This window comes from Salmo salar, chromosome ssa05 (assembly GCF_905237065.1).
Source record: "Salmo salar chromosome ssa05, Ssal_v3.1, whole genome shotgun sequence".
Lineage (NCBI taxonomy): Eukaryota > Metazoa > Chordata > Actinopteri > Salmoniformes > Salmonidae > Salmo > Salmo salar.
The window spans coordinates 42,760,094-42,780,107 of NC_059446.1; the positions used below are offsets into that span (position 1 = coordinate 42,760,094).

At 43.9% G+C, this 20,014-nt stretch overlaps 1 protein-coding gene and 2 long non-coding RNA genes across 7 annotated transcripts in view; 1 reads left to right on the forward strand and 2 right to left on the reverse strand.

Moving 5' to 3' along the window:
• Nucleotides 1-66: 66 nt before the first annotated feature.
• Nucleotides 67-2,515, forward strand: LOC123743111 (uncharacterized). 2 transcript variants are annotated; one of them, XR_006769882.1, is made up of 3 exons: nt 67-227; nt 464-799; nt 986-2,515. It is a non-coding gene; the product is annotated as an uncharacterized lncRNA (long non-coding RNA). The 2 variants fall into 2 exon arrangements; XR_006769881.1 differs by having other exon boundaries at nt 67-799.
• Nucleotides 2,516-3,036: 521 nt separating this feature from the next.
• LOC123743112 (uncharacterized) lies at nt 3,037-3,747 on the reverse strand. The gene is made up of 2 exons (XR_006769883.1): nt 3,553-3,747; nt 3,037-3,334 (listed from the first exon to the last, which is right to left on the reverse strand). It is a non-coding gene; the product is annotated as an uncharacterized lncRNA (long non-coding RNA).
• A 1,524-nt stretch (nt 3,748-5,271) lies between these two features.
• The window catches only part of LOC106604946 (fibroblast growth factor receptor-like 1), a 70,508-nt gene continuing 55,765 nt past the window's right edge, over nt 5,272-20,014 (reverse strand). For all 4 annotated transcript variants that reach the window (XM_045718262.1, XM_045718261.1, XM_014200109.2 and 1 more), the window contains 4 exons: nt 8,371-8,463; nt 7,982-8,260; nt 7,475-7,828; nt 5,272-7,388 (listed from right to left, as the gene is read on the reverse strand). In XM_045718262.1, coding sequence (XP_045574218.1) covers nt 6,985-7,388; nt 7,475-7,828; nt 7,982-8,260; nt 8,371-8,463 — 1,130 coding nt within the window. In that variant the 3' untranslated portion in view covers nt 5,272-6,984. The remainder of the gene's footprint in view (nt 7,389-7,474; nt 7,829-7,981; nt 8,261-8,370; nt 8,464-20,014) is intronic.

The following is a 20,014-nucleotide window of genomic DNA, read 5'->3' on the forward strand; positions in this document are numbered from 1 at the left end:
GCGGTAAATTGCCGCGTGCCGCTTAGGCCGCCCATTGTGACTCGCTTGTGGGCGTGCTGGCAGCACGTTCGATTGTGCGTCAAGAATTCAGCATAGCAAGTTTGTATGAAGGTCTAGTTATTAATTAGTACATAGCTCAATAGTAATATCCTCGAAAACGCTCTGGTGACAAACAAACTTTGCTGCCTTGTTTCCAATTGTGCACATGGCTGGGAGAACCTATTCAAGTAAGTAAATACATTTCGAAAATGTAAAAAAAAAACGATGTATTATTAGCTAACTAACTACAGTGCAGGCTAACTCAAATGAGCTGCTAAATGAGCTATCTAGATGAGCTAACTTCACATACTGTATAGATAGCTAGCTACGTGAATGAAATATCACCATCTACCTAACTTCATATTAGCTACCTATCTTGATGCATTTATCACTGTAAAAAAAAAAACTCCAAATTAATTTGTAGGTAGCTAGCTAACAGCCATGGAGGAGGGTGATAGGATAGCAGCCCCAATTGTGAGTAGGCTATTCTGGATAGGGCAGGTCATTTTGTGTAGTTCCTGTCTCTAGAAGTGAGGATGGAGATAATAGCAACATAATATTCAGTGTGGTGTAATTTGACTATAATGAAGTCTGTTTCTTGTGAGGTTTTCTGTCCTCAGATAGAGGGCTATGAAAGCCTGTCTACATATGAAGTGCAGTGGTTCTCAGTCCTGGGGACTCAAAGGGGTGCACATTTTTCTTTTTGCCTTAACACTGCGCAGCTGATTCAAATGATCAACTTATCATCAAGCTTCAAGTGGTATTTATGTATTCATTTGTGATATCCTTGATATGATCCTGTTATTGTCACATGCACATGTGTGCCCATGCATCTATCAATCCAATCTTATCATAATTTGTTATCAGGGATATTATACTTTTGTAATCCAAAATGACCTGGTGATGTAAAAGTCTAATAATTACATTGTCTTCCATATTCCTACAGATACCTTGTAACTGGAGATTCCTTCAAAACGAGTGCCTACAGTTAACGTGTAGGGCACTGCAAGGTTGGGTGACCAGGAGGGCCATCTGGGACTGCCTCCTGGAGGAATTCAGGTGTGTGAAGGCTACCTGTGTCCTGCATAACTTAATGAGGATGGACACGAGGACCAGGAGGGGATCTGCAGCTCGCTGCCGTCTGCCAGAGGAGAAGTCTGCTGCTCTGCAGGATGTTTCAAGGATGGGGTCCAACAATGTAGCAAGAGGCAATCCGTGTGCGGGAGATCTTCACCTCCTACTTCTTCGGAGAGGGTGCTGTTCCCTGGCAATACCATAGACTACACGATGCACAACCAAAGGCTCTTTTAAGAGTCATTCATATTGCAATAAGAATATTCTTCCATGTCAACTGCAGTTATTCAATTCCCAGTTTCTCTCTCTTTGATTTCTACTTCTCAGGTGAGGGTGCTGTTAAGGTAAGGGTGTGATGTCTGTACAAAAACAAAACAGGCTATTTTAAATCACCCATATTGAAAAAATGTAGAACAATTAGACACCCTATAACCCACACGCTCATGTATCAATCTGATTAATGGATTGTGTTGTGCAGTAAGCAGGCTCAGGTGTATAACTGTGGCTCCTTCCACCTTCAAAGAATAGGCAAGAGGGCCAACCATGGAGAATAGTAAGACACTTCATTATTTCTATAACTACGCTATATTGTTTGTCCACGTGTGTCCGTTCATGTTTTTCCAGCATAAAGTACTCTGCAGCCACTTAGTGTGGTGTGGACACCAGGTGAGGCCACACACACAGATTTCTGTTGAACACTGTCTTTAACTACCTTAATTTCTCAATAAGTCTCTCTCCTTCACTTCATCCCTCTCTCCTCTTCTCCCTAAATCCTCTAGGTTATATCAGCTGTGTCGGTGAACCCCTCCCTCATCTGAACTGGCTACATGGAGGGCACAGCATGATCAGAGATGAGAGGTCACTTGGTCAGGTCAACAGGAAGTATTATTAAAGAGATGCTTTACATTGAAATACAGATAGAGATGCAGTAGTCCCAGAGTTAATGATCCAAGGTCAGTTTTGCATTTCACCTCCTGATTTATTATGATGACTAACAGTGTTAGAATAAAAAATTAAAGCACAAGGCTTAAACATGCTATCTGTCTCTAGTCTGCAGATATGTTTTGACGTGAGAGGATGCCAACCCCCAGTCCCATCATTGCCAACCTTCGGACTGACTAGTTTCACTATTATGTAATTGTGATGAACTAAGAGAATATTTGGGTTTCACTGTGATTCATTAATCATATGCTGCCTTCCCTGCCCCTATGTCTTTACCTCTTTCCCTTCTGTCTTTTACACCTCTCTCGCCACCTCTTTCTTCCTGTTTTTATAATGCACAACAGATGTGCATTGAAGTACAGATTGAACTTGTATTTATAATATTACAATTATATTTATAATGCATGTATTTATAACACTTGGATAATGAACTTCTTTCAATAAAGCATTTCACATTCTCTACTGGTTGAAATTAAGTCTCTCATTTGATGAAATACTACACCTATCCTGTATATCAGGTTAATGCAGATGAAGGGCATTAGATATTGCGATGAACCGGTTTTAGAGTATTTACATGATGCATAGGAAGTGTAGTGTACTGTTTAAAAAATATGAATTACAAATCAATCTTTAACTAGTTACATCCTGTTTCTAGTCTTAGTTACAATGTGTAACCATTGATGTCCCAGGACCAAGATTGGTAAACACTGTTGAAGTGTATAATTGTAATACATGCATGCAGATACAGCATTGTTTAAAGACTGGAATTTGATACTCCTGGTATTGGATATGACTGAAATTATCTCAGACATTCATACCTGAACTGCACCTTTATTTGCCAAGGTAGAGTACATGATCAGTGAATATATTAAATGTACAGGCTACAATGTGGGGATCTTATGCATGGTAATAACCATGTATATACGACTTGCATCCTTGGCACAAAGTTATATTCTACTCAATCCATAGGCTTCATTAATGTTTTGAAGTTGATACAACTGGCTATGATAGCTGAGATTCATAGCTAGGTTCTGAACTCATTTGTATACCAAACGTTGCGATGGGGCTAGATAGCTAGCTTCACATCCATAGGCATACAGGTATGTTTATCCTCCACTGTTATTCGTTATTCATCTATCTGCATTACATGGCAAATATCAGCAAGGGAAGCGTACAAAATTGTACATTCAATTTGCAGTAAATGCTTTAGCTAGCTAGATTCTTTACACCCACTGTTTCACAAGACGACAGCCTGGTTTGCTGGTTGTTTCAGGAGTCCCTAAAACATTAAACAACCAGAATTACAATTTCATACTCATGTCACAACACCCATTAAGCTAGCTGGCTAATGTTAGCTAGTCAGCTAGCTTGCTAAATCGCTATTTTCGTAAATTAACTTTATGATTAAAATGCATAATCGTTTGTCTCTACACTAACATATTCCTGTCAACTGTAAAACATTTTTGCATGATTCGTTATGTCGTTATAATCACTTACATTTGCTTCCAACCTAGTATTTTTGTCAGCCATCTTTGCAGAAGAAAGTCTCCAGCCTTGGATCGCATAGCGTCAAATTCGTCATGGGAACCACTTGATATGATTGGTCATCCCCCAGCGGTCGCCGCTGGGAAAAGTTTATCTTCTTCAGCGCCTCCCACGCACCGCCCAAAGGTCCCCCGCCCTCTGCGCTTCTCACCGCTTTCCTTCCATTGAAATTAATGGGAAGCGGTGTTTCACCGCGCGGCAACCTGTGCTAGTGTGTCATGACGGTTCTTACCTCACGCTCATCTCCAGGGAGGAGGAGTCATTTGGAGGGGTTACAAAGGCACTTTGCAGAGGTTGCATTGGTTTGTAGTAAAACTGTGTAATAGTGTAAAAACAACACAACATATCACGTTATGACACTTTAGATTAGAACTCGTACATTCATTACACTGCAATCATATCAGGGAATGTACATGTATCATCATGTACATTTTGAAATGTTGAATGTTTTTCTGTTCAATCTATGGCGCTAGTATACCACTAGATGGCGGAAAAAACACAACACAATTTGAGTATTTTATGCATGTTGTGAAACAGCCTTTTCATTGTATCTATATAGATAGATACGTTGATTTAATTGGTAACCCTAATATGTTAATTCACTAAGATTATGTTTTGTGACCATTTAGTTATGTCAGAGAGAAAAAAAATTCAACCAAAAAAGTAATTGGGCAGGTAGCCTAGCGGTTAAGTGCGTTGGGCTGGTAACCAAATGGTTGCTAGTTCAAATCCCCAACGATGATGATGTAAAACAATTATGTTCATGTTCCCTTGAACAAGGCACTTAACACTAAATGTTATTTTCAATCTCGCTGGATAAGAGTGTCTGCTAAATTATTATAAGGTAACTGGGTTTGACCAGTGGTGTAAAAATACTTAAAATTACTACTTAAGTCGTTTTTTGGGGTATCTGTACTTTACGTCACTATTTATATTTTTAACAACTTTTACTATTACTTCACTACATTCCTAAAGAAAATAATGTACTTTTTACTCCATAAATTTTCCCTTGCACATATCAAGAGAACATCCCTGGTCATCCATACTGTTTCTGATCTGGCTGACTCACTGAACACAAATGCTTCATCTGTAAATTATGTCTGAGTGTTGCCCCTGGCAGCTGTAATTTTTTTTTTTTAAGAATATATTTGTGCAATCTGGTTTGCTTTTAATAAGGAATTTTAAATGATTTATACTTTTACTTTTGATACTTAAGTATATTTTAGCAATTACATTTACTTTTGATACTTTCACTTTAATTTGAGTCATTTTCTTTACTTTTACTCAAGTATGACAATTGAGCACTTTTCCAACACTGGGTTTCACAAATATCTGGTGTTCCAGTGATGATTTGCAGTTACAGTCTTCCAGTGAGAAACTGAGGAAGTAGCTCTGTGCACTGTGTCTGTGTAACCCTACCCTCATATTAATACGTATCAAATCCTATTAGGAATATTTATTTCCTTGCCTGATGTTGAACGCACAACTTGATTTTCCCAGAGCATTCCAGAGGATGTTAAACTAACAGTGGATGGAGGCCTTTCTGGGGAGTGTAAAGTAGCAAGTCAACATGGACCAGAATGGCACTCTGTTATTTTTATTTTTTCTAAAAACACATTTCATATGTAAACGTCCTCATCAAAATAGATTTTGCAAACACTACACGAAAAGTATAGAAACCATTTTTATTACAAAAATATTATTGTACAGCACTAAATTTACATGAGCACCAGAGTGAGTTTGCATCATGCAATGTTTCAGAGTAACTGCATAAGATTAACATGGCAATTTTAAAACACTTGGGTACTAGATTTATGACTACTTGAGGGTAGGGTGAATGACTCTTTGTTAAATTATCTTTGTAATAGTTGCCATGTTTTTCAAGAAATAAAAACATGTGAAATATATAAAGCATATGGTCAGATTCTTAATAAAATATGAGACAACTAGGCCAGTAAAATCTGTAATTCAACTTAACAATACAATCAACACTTGTCATATTTTTGTCTAAATGACCCATAGGTCAATCCAACCTGGAATAAGAATATAAGCCATTTAGGAGACACTTTTATCCAAAGCAACTTACAGTCATGCGTGCATACATTTTACATATGGGTAGTCCCGAGAATCAAACCCACTAACCTGGCGTTACAAGCGTCATGCTCTACCAACTGAGCTACAGAAGAGTAATGTAGGTTACAAATAAATATAGAACAATAAAATAAAAACACAGCTAAATAGCTTTTTTGTGAGTTTTAAAACCATTTGACAAAAGGTCCAGTACAATACTTGTCCTACCTTATACAACAATATACCTCACAAGAATTGTAAGTAATATACACATCTATAGCGCTGCAAAAGAACTTGGCATCTGACAGGCACGGTACAGGGTAAATAATAGTATTACTGCATTTTTCAGGCACAGTTGGATACATATTATACAATATCTGAATAAAAAAAACACTTTTTTTCACCTCATCCATTCATCCATCCATCTAATTTCCCTGATGAGCTGTACTTTCCTACATGAAACACACACATTACAAAACCTCTTAAAAATAATACCACCTATTACAAAACAGAGGACACCACAGTTTGTGTTACTATTATGAGAATATAAAAGCTCGGAACACATTGTAAACATTTTGGCTAGATTTTGATCTGTCACAGTTACATTTTCAAATTTTTAAAAAGCTTATAAATCTTGAATGTTCCAATTTAGACAAGCTTAAAAGTTCCTCATATTACTTTACACTTTGAATGTTTGGATACAGGTACATGTTAAGATGAGTGTTCATTTTTTTTAATAGGGTTGGGGTCAATTCTATTAGAAACGCTAATTTGTGTAAATTGGATGTCCTTAACCTAAATGGAACCTAACCCTGATACTTCTCCCAGTAACTAATGAATGATTTCTCCAGGGCTACATGCATCCAAACACACATCTAAATATTTATGTTTTAAATTGAGTGCCCTGCATTTTGTTGTTTATATAGACATTCTATCATTTGTCCATTCCTTTCCATCCTTTAAAATACAATTTGCGTTTAATCTTAGTCTGATATTAAAAAAACATAAATTACTCGATAGCAAACATGGGAGGGTTTCCCTGCCCTGAGACATCTCAATGAAGCGGTATTAGCAGGCAGCTTAGTAACATTTGTCCATGCCTATCCCAGGATCCAACCTGGTAGGGCTTTTGCCACTGTATGGTGTGTTAACACTGCTTATCATGGGAGGTGTAGTTCATATGAACTACAAGCCTTTCCTTGGTTCCATCTACCTGGCTCATTGTCCCTTGCTCATAGTCCATTGTTGGGTCAGAATAGCAGCAGTGGCTAGGAGACAAGGCCATAGGTGTGGGGTGGGATGGGAAGGGGCTGGTTAGCACTGGTAGTGGAAATGCTGGTGTTGATGGACCTTACCATCCACATGGGCGTGTGTGTGTGTGTGCGTGTGCATGTCTGTGTAAACCTTGGAGTAGATCTTAGGGGGCCCACTGAGGCCGGGGGTTCCCAGGCCCACCAGTCTCTGGCTGGGGTAGTCAGGGCTAGTCAGGGCACTACAGGGGGTGGTGGTGCTGGGCTCTTTGTCCGAGATGTGGTGGTCTCTGTGGACTACAGGTATGTGCCGGGGAGCCAGGGTGTTGTGGAGCCGACGGCTGTGGCACAGCCAGAGTACGATAGTGCCTACGATGAGGAGGGCTGCTGCAGGGATGCCGATGATCAGAGGCCAGGGCAGGCCGGAGCTCAGGTGGGGAGGCGTCACTGTGTTCTCCACCTGAGGGTCTGGACAGAGAGACAAATCGCAGTGATATGAGAGACAGCTCTTCAGATGTAAGCCTCCATCCCACCCCATGAATGGCTGTACTCACCTGGCAGCACAGTAAGGTAAGCACTGCGAAAGCTGTAGCCCATAGTGTTGGCTCCCAGGCAGATGTATATGCCAGCATCCTCATCGCGGGCCTTGACAATAGCCAACTTGTTGAGGTAGGAGCCGTCAGGCCGGGACCACACATCCCCTGTGGGCAGAACCACAAAATGCTGCCCTCCGACCTCCAGGGTGGAGTTATAGCGGTCCTGTGTGCCTGGGTCCACCCTCTTCAGCCACTGGACCACGGGCTTCACGTCACTGTGGACCTTACACTGGAAGGAGGCGGTGCCGCCATACTCCACGGTGGTGTTGACCGGGTGGGTGCCGGTCAGAACAGGCTTGCAATGAGAGCGCTCTGTAGGGAGAAGGACAGGAGTTTATAAGCATGTGAATCATAATGACAATAACACAATTAATTTGGCAACATATGGGAGGTCTGGGTATAAATTAAATTGGAGTGTGATGGAGGAAAAGGAAAAAATATTTGTTGTGGTGTCGGTGGTGTTACCGATGACATCCAGCTTGTAGGTGGCATTGATGTGCCCTGCTGGGTTAGAGACGTGGCAAGTGTACTTGGCACTGTCCTGGGGCTGCAGGTTCTTCAGGGTGAGGGTCCACTGCGGGCGCTTGCCCTGCCGCGGGGGAGGCAGAGGGGTCTGGTCTTTCCACCAGGTAAAGACAGGGGGAGGGGTGCCCGTGGCCTGGCACTTGAGCCTCACCGAACTGCCCACCGGCTTGTACAGCACCCGCCTTCGCATCTTAGTGGGCTGGCTGAACCGAGGCTTCACTGCAGAGATAATACATCATGGAGGTTAGGTAACACAGATGTCAATAGCATTTAGATGACAACGTGTAGGAGTATTATAATGTAGTGAAGTGAAGCAGTGTGCTGCTTACCCCAGGGCTCTCCTGTAGGGTCAGGCTGGGTGAGCTCAGCGTTGGGTTCCAATACGGCAGGTGGAGCGTCGGTCTGGGTCGCTGCAGTGTCATCTGAAAAACACAAAAGTCATTGACTAAGGGTTATTAGCCTCTGTCACACACACACACACACACACCCATGCGGGGAGTATGAAGATTGTTTCATAGCAACCCGACCCGTTTCATTTTCACCCAACTTTTCGCCTAAATCCAATGAAATGGTGAAATTTTTTGTTGATTTCACATTGAAGTCAACCAAACGTAAATCCAAACTAGACGTTGAACGGACGTCTGTGCCCAGTGAGAAGTCTGAATAAATCTGATCGTAAAACTGTGGAAGACGACGCATTACTCTAGTATCTAAAAAAAAATCATCAAAGCAAAAAAGTTAGGGTTTATGTAGTCTTTCAAAAAACGGAATATTGCAGAAAAATTATGTACTCTCACGCTGCAGAGCAAAGAAAGGCAATATAAAACCAATGGGTCAAAGAAAAGGGAGTTCTCCTACCCCCTGCCATTACCAGAAAGTATCGTTTAGATATTGCCACATAAATCTAGCGGTCAGTTATCGTTTCAGTGATGTGAGGTATTTCACCCAAGACCCAAGTCTTAATGTCTGAAAATGGCGTCATGTAAATCACACGGGGGTCTAGGGATGAGTGCAAACTGCTGAAGGATCTCTCAGATTTATTTGCCTTGCTTTGAGCTCCAACAGGACCCCTCTGTGTGACGCTGGATGAATGATTCTGCTCGGAGATCAGTGGACTGTGAGGTGTGTAAACGACTGCGTGTTTGGCTTTCAGAGCGTATGAAGTTTTACAACTCTATGGGAACGATAACCAGGCAAAGCGCTGGTATTATTCTAACTGGCTCTGTGAGGCAGGGGTGAGCAAACAGTGCCATATTATTGTTGCTTCTCTCAAGTTTCCACACTGTTTAAAACAAGAGGGCGTGTTGACTTAACCCTGAGCTGGAAACCAATTAGCTGCCTTTAACCTAAACTGTGCAGGCAGGTCAGCAGGCAGGCAGGCACGGAGTCAGACAGGCAGGCAAACAGGCAGACGGACAGAGCTGAAAGAAAGTGCTGCTTTGTTTGGGCCCGACCCACAGGAATGCAGGAACCCTGAGTCCACTGCTGACTGAGCTAACACACACACACACACACACACACACACACACACACACACACACACACACACACACACACACACACACACACACACACACACACACACACACACACACGTCAAAACTTTGGACACCTACTCATTCAAGGGTTTTTCTTTATTTTTACTATTTTCTATATTGTAGAATAATAGTGAAAACCTCAAAGTATGAAATAACACATATGGAATCATATAGTAACCAACAAAGTGTTCTTCAAAGTAGCCACCCTTGATGACAGCTTTGCACACTCTTGGCATTCTCTCAACCAGATTCACCTGGAATGCTTTCCCAACAGTCTTGAAGGAGTTCCCACATAGGCTGAGCACTTGTTGGCTGCTTTTCCTTCACTCTGCGGTCCAACTCATCCCAAACCATCTCAGTTGGGTTGAGGTCAGGTGATTGTGGAGGCCAGGTCATCTGATGCAGCACTCCATCACTCTCCTTCTTGGTCAAATAGCCCTTACATAGCCTGGAGGTGGTGTTGGGTCATTGTCCTGTTGAAAAACAGGACAATACGCCATCCCATCTGGTTTGCACTTAGTACTACCAAGTGCAAACCAGATGGGATGGTGTATCTCTGCAGAATGCTGTGGTAGTCATGCTGGTTACGTGTGCCTTGAATTTTAGAGTTCCTCTGTGGAGATGGGAGAACCTTCCAGAAGGACAATCATCCCTGCAGCACTCCACCAAGCAGGCCTTTATGGTAGAGTGGTCAGACGGAAGCCACTCCTCAGTAAAAGGCACATGACAGACCGCTTGGAGTTTGCCAAAAGGCACCTAAAGGACTCGCAGACCGTAAGAAACAAGATTCTCCGGTCTGTGTACTAAGCTGATTGTCCACAATGTCTGCTCTGCCTAGTCGTGTCTTATGCCAACATCCCTGTTGCCTGATGGAACCTCAGGTCACCAGGTATGAAGGGTCAAAGTCAGGTGTGTGTGTGCTTGTGGGCTTGTGTGCGTGTGGATACTGTTCTTTGTCCTGATTTAATCCTGGTGTTCTGGTCCAGAGGGCCATACGACAGGGCACCCTGCTTAACACTGCGTAGTGAGGTACAGGAGAGTCAGGAGTGCCCAAAGCCAGCACCAAGTGTTTTTTTGATAGCCCCCATTGTTGCTATTGGCCCAGGGTTCTGGGAGAGTAAGCCTGGGTGTAGCAACGGTTCCACTGGCACGGGAGAGGTGGCTATTCAGCAACACCGAGGTGGAATTAGGGGGGAATTATCTTGTCGAAAGAGGTCTTAGCCAGGGCTCATTCCTTTACTCTCTGTGTGCTGATGTTCTCTCGAAACAGGTGCAGAGGGACAGAACAGAGGTTTTCCCTTATGCAGCATTATTAGAACATTGGACCATTTCCTATGTATTAGATATGACATTTTTCTGATACTATCTTTATACATTAAATACACATGATGCAATCTGTGACCAGTTTAAATTATTAGTTGGAAAAGTGACTGGTTGAAAAAGATTATCCAGTTCAAGAAAGTACGTCATACTTGCAGGCAGCTGTCAGTGGAATGGCCTGATGTGATGACTGAGGTAAAGCACGGCTTTACCTTACGGCTGGGTAGACGGCGCCAGCTCTGGCTCCTGTGTGTAGTGGAGCAGTGGAAAGGAAAGTGGTGCTGGACTGGTGTAGTGCTAGGCTGAAGGACAGGGGACCCCTTTTCCTCTGCTCCTGTCCAGGCCCACAGAAACATACACAGAGGGGCAGTGAGGGAGGGCAGAGGTGAGGGTGGAGGTGGAAACGGCGGGTCTGGGCGAGAGAGAGGCCGAAGGAGTGCAGCCCCAGTCCCAGCCCAGAAGCTCCCCTAACCCTAACGCTCTTCATGTGGAAGGCATGTTTATAAGGTCCCATTTTATTCTTTCCTACTGGGAGAACTTTAAAGGGTCACCCCTCAAAAGGGCCCATTCTCCATTTCTACCGGGTACCCGTGTTCAAACATACGTGCCACTGTGTCTCATGAAGCACTCTCCATCTGAACACGGGCCCATATCGAATGCAAAACAAACATGGTTTCACAGTGATTTTCATTAGCGACGGCACAGCTGACTTTTGAAAATAACAGAACAGTTAGTCGTTCAATTTATCTTAGAAATTGAAAGAATAGAGTATTACGTGGCAGTTCCATTCCACCATGGTGATGGTGAACTATTACCAAAACAATAATGTTAATGAAGAGAAAATGAAGCAGAGGTGTTTTACCTTCCTTTCACAGGTCATAAGATTTAAGCAGTGATATGGATCTCAACTTGAGCAAAGCAATTCACAGACTAGAAAATAATCATAGAACTTGTCAAGAACATTAAAAGCAGTTCAGAAGTTCAGAAGATTTGAGGTTCAGATTTGAAATATAACAAAGCTTATTGTTCGATGTACAGTGCATTAGGAAAGTATTCAGACCCCTTGACTTTTTCCACATTTTGTTACGTTACAGCCTTATTTTAAAATTGATCAAAATAAAAATGTTCCTCATCAATCTACACACAATACCCCAGAATGACAAAGCAAAAACAGGTTTATAGAAATTTTAGCAAATGAATTAAACATAAAAAAACAGAAATACCTTATTTGCATAAGTATTCAGACCCGTTGCTATGAGACTCAAAATTGAGCTCAAGTGCATCCTGTTTCCCGTGGTCATCCTTGAGATGTTTCTACAACTTTATTGGAGTCCACCTGTGGTAAATTCAATTGATTGAACATGATTTGAAAAAGCACACACCTGTCTATATAAGGTCCCACAGTTGACAGCACATGTCAGAGCAAAAACCAATCCATGAGGTTGGGTCAGTCTGTTATATCTGGAGTATTTCGCCTGTCTTATCCGGTGTCCTGTGTGAATTTAAGTATGCTCTCTCTAATTCTCTCTTTTTTTTCTTTCTTTCTTTCTTTCTTTCTTTCTTTCTTTCTTTCTTTCTCTCTCTCTCGGAGGACCTGAGCTCTAGGACCATGCCTCAGGACTACCTGACTCCTTGCTGTCCCCAGTCCACCTGGTCATGCTGCTGCTCCAGTTTCAACTGTTCTGCCTGTGGCTATGGAACCCTGACCTGTTCACCGGACGTGCTACCTGTCCCAGACCTGCTGTTTTCAACTCTCTAGAGACAGCAGGAGCGGTAGAGATACTCTGAATGATCGGCTATGAAAAGCCAACTGACATTTACTCCTGAGGTGCTGACCTGTTGCACCCTCTACAACCACTGTGATTATTATTATTTGACCCTGCTGGTCATCTATGAACATTTGAACATCTTGGCCATGTTCTGTTATAATCTCCACCCTGCACAGTCAGAAGAGGACTGGCCACCCCTCATAACCTGGTTCATCTCTAGGTTTCTTCCTAGGTTCTGGCCTTTCTAGGGAGTTTTTCCTAGCCACTGTGCTTCTACACCTGCATTGCTTGCTGTTTGGGATTTTAGGCTGGGTTTCTGTACAGCACTTTGTGACATCAGCTGATGTAAGAAGGGCTTTATAAATAAATTTGATTGAAATTTGATGAGGTTGATGGAATTGTCCGTAGAGCTCCAAAACAGGATTGTGTTGAGGCACAGATCTGGGGAAGGGTACCAAAAAATATCTGCAGCATTGAAGGTCCTCAAAAACATAGTGGACTCCATCATTCTTAAATGGAAGAATTTTGGAACCACCAAGACTCTTCCTAGAGCTGGCCACCTGGTCAAACTGAGCAATTGGGGGAGAAGGGCCTTGGTCAGGGTGGTGACCAAGAACCTGATGGTCACTCTGACAGAGCTCTAGAGTTCTTCTGTGGAGATGGGAGAACCTTCCAGAAGGACAACCCTCTCTGCAGCACTCCACCAACCAGGCCTTTATAGTGGAGTGGCCAGATAAAAGCCACTCCGCAGTAAAAAGCACATGGCAGCCTGCTTGGAGTTTGCCAAAAGGCATCTAAAGACTCTCAGACCATGACAAACAAGATTACATTTACATTTACGTCATTTAGCAGACGCTCTTATCCAGAGCGACTTACAAATTGGTGCATTCACCTTATGATATCCAGTGGAACAACCACTTTACAATAGTACATCTATATCTTTTTTGGGGGGGGGAGGGGGAGGGTAGGGGGGAGGGTTAGAAGGATTACTTTATCCTATCCCAGGTATTCCTTAAAGAGGTGGGGTTTCAGGTGTCTCCGGAAGGTGTTGATTGACTCCGCTGTCCTGGCGTCGTGAGGGAGCTTGTTCCACCATTGGGGTGCCAGAGCAGCGAACAGTTTTGACTGGGCTGAGCGGGAACTGTGCTTCCGCAGAGGTAGAGAGGCGAGCAGGCCAGAGGTGGATGAACGCAGTGCCCTTCTATGGGTGTAGAGACTGATCAGAGCCTGAAGGTACGGAGATGCCGTTCCCCTCACAGCTCCGTAGGCAAGCACCATGGTCTTGTAGCAGATGCGAGCTTCAACTGGAAGCCAGTGGAGTGTGCGGAGGAGCGGGGTGACGTGAGAGAACTTGGGAAGGTTGAACACCAGACGGGCTGCGGCGTTCTGGATGAGTTGTAGGGGTTTAATGGCACAGGCAGGGAGCCCCGCCAACAGAGAGTTGCAGTAATCCAGACGGGAGATGACAAGTGACTGGATTAGGACCTGCGCCGCTTCCTGTGTGAAGCAGGGTCGTACTCTGCGAATGTTGTGGAGCATGAACCTACAGGATCGGGTCACCGCCTTCATGTTAGCGGAGAACGACAGGGTGTTGTCCAGGGTCACGCCAAGGCTCTTAGCACTCTGGGAGGAGGACACAATGGAGTTGTCAACCGTGATGGCGAGATCATGGAACGGGCAGTCCTTCCCCGGGAGGAAGAGCAGCTCCGTCTTGCCGAGGTTCAGCTTGAGGTGGTGATCCGTCATCCACACTGATATGTCTGTCAGACATGCAGAGATGCGATTCGCCACCTGGTTATCAGAAGGGGGAAAGGAGAAGATTAATTGTGTCGTCTGCGTAGCAATGATAGGAGAGACAGAGCCAAGTGACTTGGTGTATAGCGAGAATAGGAGAGGGCCTAGAACTGAGCCCTGGGGGACACCAGTGGTGAGAGCACGTGGTGCGGAGACGGATTCTCACCACGCCACCTGGTAGGAGCGACCTGTCAGGTAGGACGCAATCCAAGAGTGAGCCGCGCCGGAGATGCCCAACTCGGAGAGGGTGGAGAGGAGGATCTGATGGTTCACAGTATCAAAGGCAGCAGATAGGTCTAGAAGGATGAGAGCAGAGGAGAGAGAGTTAGCTTTAGCAGTGCGGAGAGCCTCCGTGACACAGAGAAGAGCAGTCTCAGTTGAATGACCAGTCTTGAAAACTGACTGATTTGGATCAAGAAGGTCATTCTGAGAGAGATAGCAAGAGAGCTGGCCAAGGACGGCACGCTCAAGAGTTTTGGAGAGAAAAGAAAGAGGGGATACTGGTCTGTGGTTGTTGACATCGGCGGGATCGAGTGTAGGTTTTTTGAGAAGGGGTGCAACTCTCGCTCTCTTGAAGACGGAAGGGACGTAGCCAGCGGTCAAGGATGAGTTGATGAGCGTGGTGAGGTAAGGGAGAAGGTCTCCGGAAATGGTCTGGAGAAGAGAGGAGGGGATAGGGTCAAGCGGGCAGGTTGTTGGGTGGCCGGCCGTCACAAGATTTCATCTGGAGAGAGAGGGGAGAAAGAGGTCAAAGCATAGGGTAGGGCAATGTGAGCAGGACCAGCGGTGTCGTTTGACTTAACAAACGAGGATCGGATGTCGTCAACCTTCTTTTCAAAATGGTTGACGAAGTCATCCGCGGGGGGGGGAGGAGGATTCAGGAGGGAGGAGAAGGTGGCAAAGAGCTTCCTAGGGTTAGAGGCAGATGCTTGGAATTTAGAGTGGTAGAAAGTGGCTTTAGCAGGAGAAACAGAGGAAGAAAATGTAGAGAGCAGGGAGTGAAAAGATGCCAGGTCCGCAGGGAGGCTAGTTTTCCTCCATTTCCGCTCGGCTGCCCGGAGCCCTGTTCTGTGAGCTCGCAATGAGTCGTCAAGCCACGGAGCAGGAGGGGAGGACCGAGCCGGCCAGGAGGATAGGGGACATAGAGAGTCAAAGGATGCAGAAAGGGAGGAGAGGAGGGTTGAGGAGGCAGAATCAGGAGATTGGTTGTTGAAGGATTGAGCAGAGGGAAGAGATGATAGGATGGAAGAGGAGAGAGTAGCAGGAGAGAGAGAGCGAAGGTTGCGACGGCGCAATACCATCTGAGTAGGGGCCGAGTGAGTAGTGTTGGAGGAGAGTGAGAGGGAAAAGGATACAAGGTAGTGGTCGGAGACTTGGAGGGGAGTTGCAGTGAGATTAGTAGAAGAACAGCATGTAGTAAAGATGAGGTCAAGCGTATTACCTGCCTTGTGAGTAGGGGGGGGACGGTGAGAGGGTGAGGTCAAAAGAGGAGTAGAAAGAAGGAGGCAGAGAAAAATGAGTCAAAGGTAGACGTAGGGAGGTTAAAGTCACCCAGAATTGTGAGGGGTGAGCCATCCTCAGGAAAGGAACTTATCAAGGCGTCAAGCTCATTGATGAACTCTCACAGAGAACCTGGAGGGCGATAAATGATAAGGATGTTAAGCTTGAATGGGCTAGTGACTGTGACAGCATGGAATTCAAAGGAGGAGATAGACAGATGGGTCAGGGGAGAAAGAGAGAATGTCCACTTGGGAGAGATGAGGATTCCAGTGCAACCACCCAGCTGACCAGATGCTCTCGGGGTATGCGAGAACACGTGGTCAGACGAGGAGAGAGCAGTAGGAGTAGCAGTGTTTTCTGTGGTAATCCATGTTTCCGTCAGCGCCAAGAAGTCGAGCGATTGGAGGGTAGCATAGGCTGAGATGAACTCTGCCTTGTTGGCCGCAGACCGGCAGTTCCAGAGGCTGCCGGAGACCTGGAATTCCACGTGGGTCGTGCGCGCTGGGACCACCAGGTTAGAGTGGCAGCGGCCATGCGGTGTGAAGCGTTTGTGTGGCCTGTGCAGAGAGGAGAGAACAGGGATAGACAGACACATAGTTGACAGGCTACAGGAGAGGCTACGCTAATGCAAAGGAGATTGGAATGAAATTAACTAAATAACTGGGGAAGCGAGAGAGCAGGGCCTCCCTCACTAACCATTCACTGAAACGCTCAAATACAACTTTTCCAACTTCCACTTTAGAAATTATAATTGATGTAAACTACAGTGGTTCAATGTTTCCAGGAATAGATTCTCTGGTCTGATGAAACCAAGATTGAACTCTTTGGCCTGAATGCCAAGCGTCACGTCTGGAGGAAACCTGGCACCATCCTTACATGCGAAGCATGGTGGTGGCAGCGTCTTGCTGTGGGGATGTTTTTCAGCGGCAGGGACTGGGAGACTAGTCAGGATCGAGGGAAAGATGAACGGAGCAAAGTACAGAGAGATCCTTGATGAGATCCTCCCTGCTTTATAGCACTCAGGACCTCAGACTGGGGTGAAGGTTCAACTTCCAACAGGACAACGACCCTAAGCACATGGCCAAGACAACGCCGGAGTGGCTTTGGGACAAGTCTCTGAATGTCCTTTAGTGGCCCACCCAGAGCCCGGACTTGAACCCGATCGAACATCTCTAGAGAGACCTGAAAATAGCTGTACAGCGACGCTCCCCATCCAACCTGACAGAGCTTGAGAGGATCTGCAGAGAAGAATGGGAGAAATTCCCCAAATACAGGTGTGCCAAGCTTGTAGCGTCATACCCAAGACTCGAGGCTGTAATCAAAGGTGCTTCAACAAAGTACTGAGTAAAGGGTCTGAATATTTCACGTTTACATTTTTTATAAATTGGCAAACATTTCTAAAAACCTGTTTTTGCTTTGTCATTTATGGGGTATTCTGTGTAGACTGTGGAATAAGTAAGGGGTCTGAATACTTTCTGAATGCACTGTATGACTCTCAAGTTCATCAATTATCAAGACTCAATTACAAATCTCATTGAGCCATGTTTCTTTCAATGTGAAATTGACATACAGTATTTAGGTGCCGATACCCATTTCCAGCAGGACACATCTGACTGAGTGTCTGTTCTGGCTCACGTCAATTGAAACCAGAGAGAGAGAGAGAGAGAGAGAGGCAGGCAGAACGGCAGTCAGGCAAATTAGAAAGCGTCGTCAGCGTCAGTCCACACAGCATGAGCGGAAAGGCTAATTAGAAGTCTCCTGGTATCTTTTATAGAGCTATAAGCGTTTTGCAGCAGCAGGCGCATGGCGACTCCATAGGAAATTACCCCCACCTAATGTGCCTTTTCTTTTCTTCTCTGTTGTGCCTGGCTGAGGGGCGAGGTGGGGCATGGAGGGGGAGAAGGGGCGGGCCCCGGTGCATCCTCCCTGTTAAGGTCCCAGCCCAGGCCCCCAGTGAGTCAACCACCATGAAAATCTGGATGAAAGCTGCTTTAATGTGGCGACCCCGTCAAGGTGGCTAATTTGCAACCTTCCAGTTTAATTAAACCCTTGGATCAAACCCTTGGATCTAACAGTAGAAAAGCAGAGGCTGGCAGGGTTCTGTTGGGTCATGGAGGGCCTAGCTAGCCACCCAGGGCCTGGGGGATGTGGGGGAGGCTTGTGGCCCACTGGTTAGAGATTGGGGGATAGGGGTCTGAAAGTGAGGGGTTATATTGGAGTAATGTTGACTTTAAGCTGAAAAGCTACACTTGTAAGTAGAATTATTATGGATCTGGACAGCATCTGTTCTGAGCTGTTCTCACTAACATTAAATGAAAACAGATAAGAGTGTAAGGGTGTCTTTGGTACAGAGAGCATATTAATGGTCGCACAATGATAAGTGCACCATATTACGTTTTGTACTGGATCTCCAAAAAAATGTAACTTTTACATTATCGTGCAGTTTATCAATAAAATGGTCCGACGGTGATGTGAACATACTCGGAATTCATATTCTGAAAGAAAGAAATGATCTCACTACAATACATTTTAATAGAAAGTTAGCTAAATAAAATAAGATTGTGCTATCATGGAAAGGACAACACCGATCTATTTGTGGAAAAATCACCATGATTAATTATTTTGTCATATCCCTGTTTATTTATTTACTCATGGTCCCGCCTACACTTAACGACTTTTTTTTTTTTTATTATATGAGCAAAAAATATTCCACTTTATTTGGAAAGGCAAGGCAAACAAAATTAAATGAGCCTGTTTATATGATGGATATGAATTTGGAGGGCAGAAATGATGAAATATTAAAGCATTGTACCTCTCACTAAAGGCTTCAATCATACAAAAAATATACTTAAACTGAACTGGTTCTCTAGTAGATTAGTAAGAATAGCTCACCCAGGGTTAAACATTTTTGCCTTTTCCCCTTCATTCAGATTACAACCTCTCACTTTCGGTTACTTGAAAATGAAATAATCTTCAAAACATCGCTATTTTAATCCACCAGAAAAGACAGAACAAATATTACAACAAATATTATGCAATACCGCAGAAATAGAGGAGGCAAGTGGAAAGAGGCTCTGCATTAAAGACCAAAATTGGCTAAAGAAAATTGTGATAAATAAAAAAGTATACAAGTTTCATATAAGGACCCCAAAAAAATGACAGCTGCACAGTCCAGGTTGCAAAATAGTTGGGAGGAGATTTCCGATGTACCGATTCCATGGCACATGGTTTATGAACTGATACACAAAACCATGCCGGATTCAAAACGTAAGAGTTTTTCAATTTAAATTATTCAAAATTCTTGCAACCAATAGAATGTTATATATATGGGGGATACAACCATCCCAGCTCTGCAGATTTTGCTGCAAAGAGACAGAATCATTAGATCACTTGTTTTAGTACTGCCCATATGTAGCTTGTTTTCGGTCACAGATTCAGAAATGTCTGAAAAAAAATTCAACATTTACTTGGAGCCAACTCTCCAAATAGCACTGCTGGGTGATTTGATAAATCATAGTCAATTGATCAATAATCTAATAATACACCAAGCAAAGTTGTTTATCTTTAATTTACAATCTGTAGGAACTATGAGAATAGAAAGGTTCAGAACTTTTGTGAAACATCACAGCACAGTGGGAAAATGTATGGCAGCTAGAAATCAAAACTGGATGGTCTTCAGAGATAGATTGGAGGGAATCTGAAGACTGGGACTAAAAACAAACAAAAGATAACTAATGTAAAATGTATAAGCTGGAAGTGTAAGCCTAATTATTGTTTGATCATTCAAATAAGGGGATTACATTTTTTATTTTTATTTATCTGGGCAAGTCAGTTAAGAACAAATTCTTATTTACAATGATGGCCTTGTTCAGGGGCAGAACAACAGATTTTTTCCTTGTCAGCTCGAGGATTCGATCTTGCAACCTTTCGGTTACTAGTCCAATGCTCTAACCACTAGGCTACCTGCCGCTCCAGGTTAGTAGGGTTAGTGGAAAATAATAAAGAAGGAAAATATATTTTAAAAACATATATTTCAAATATTATATATGAGG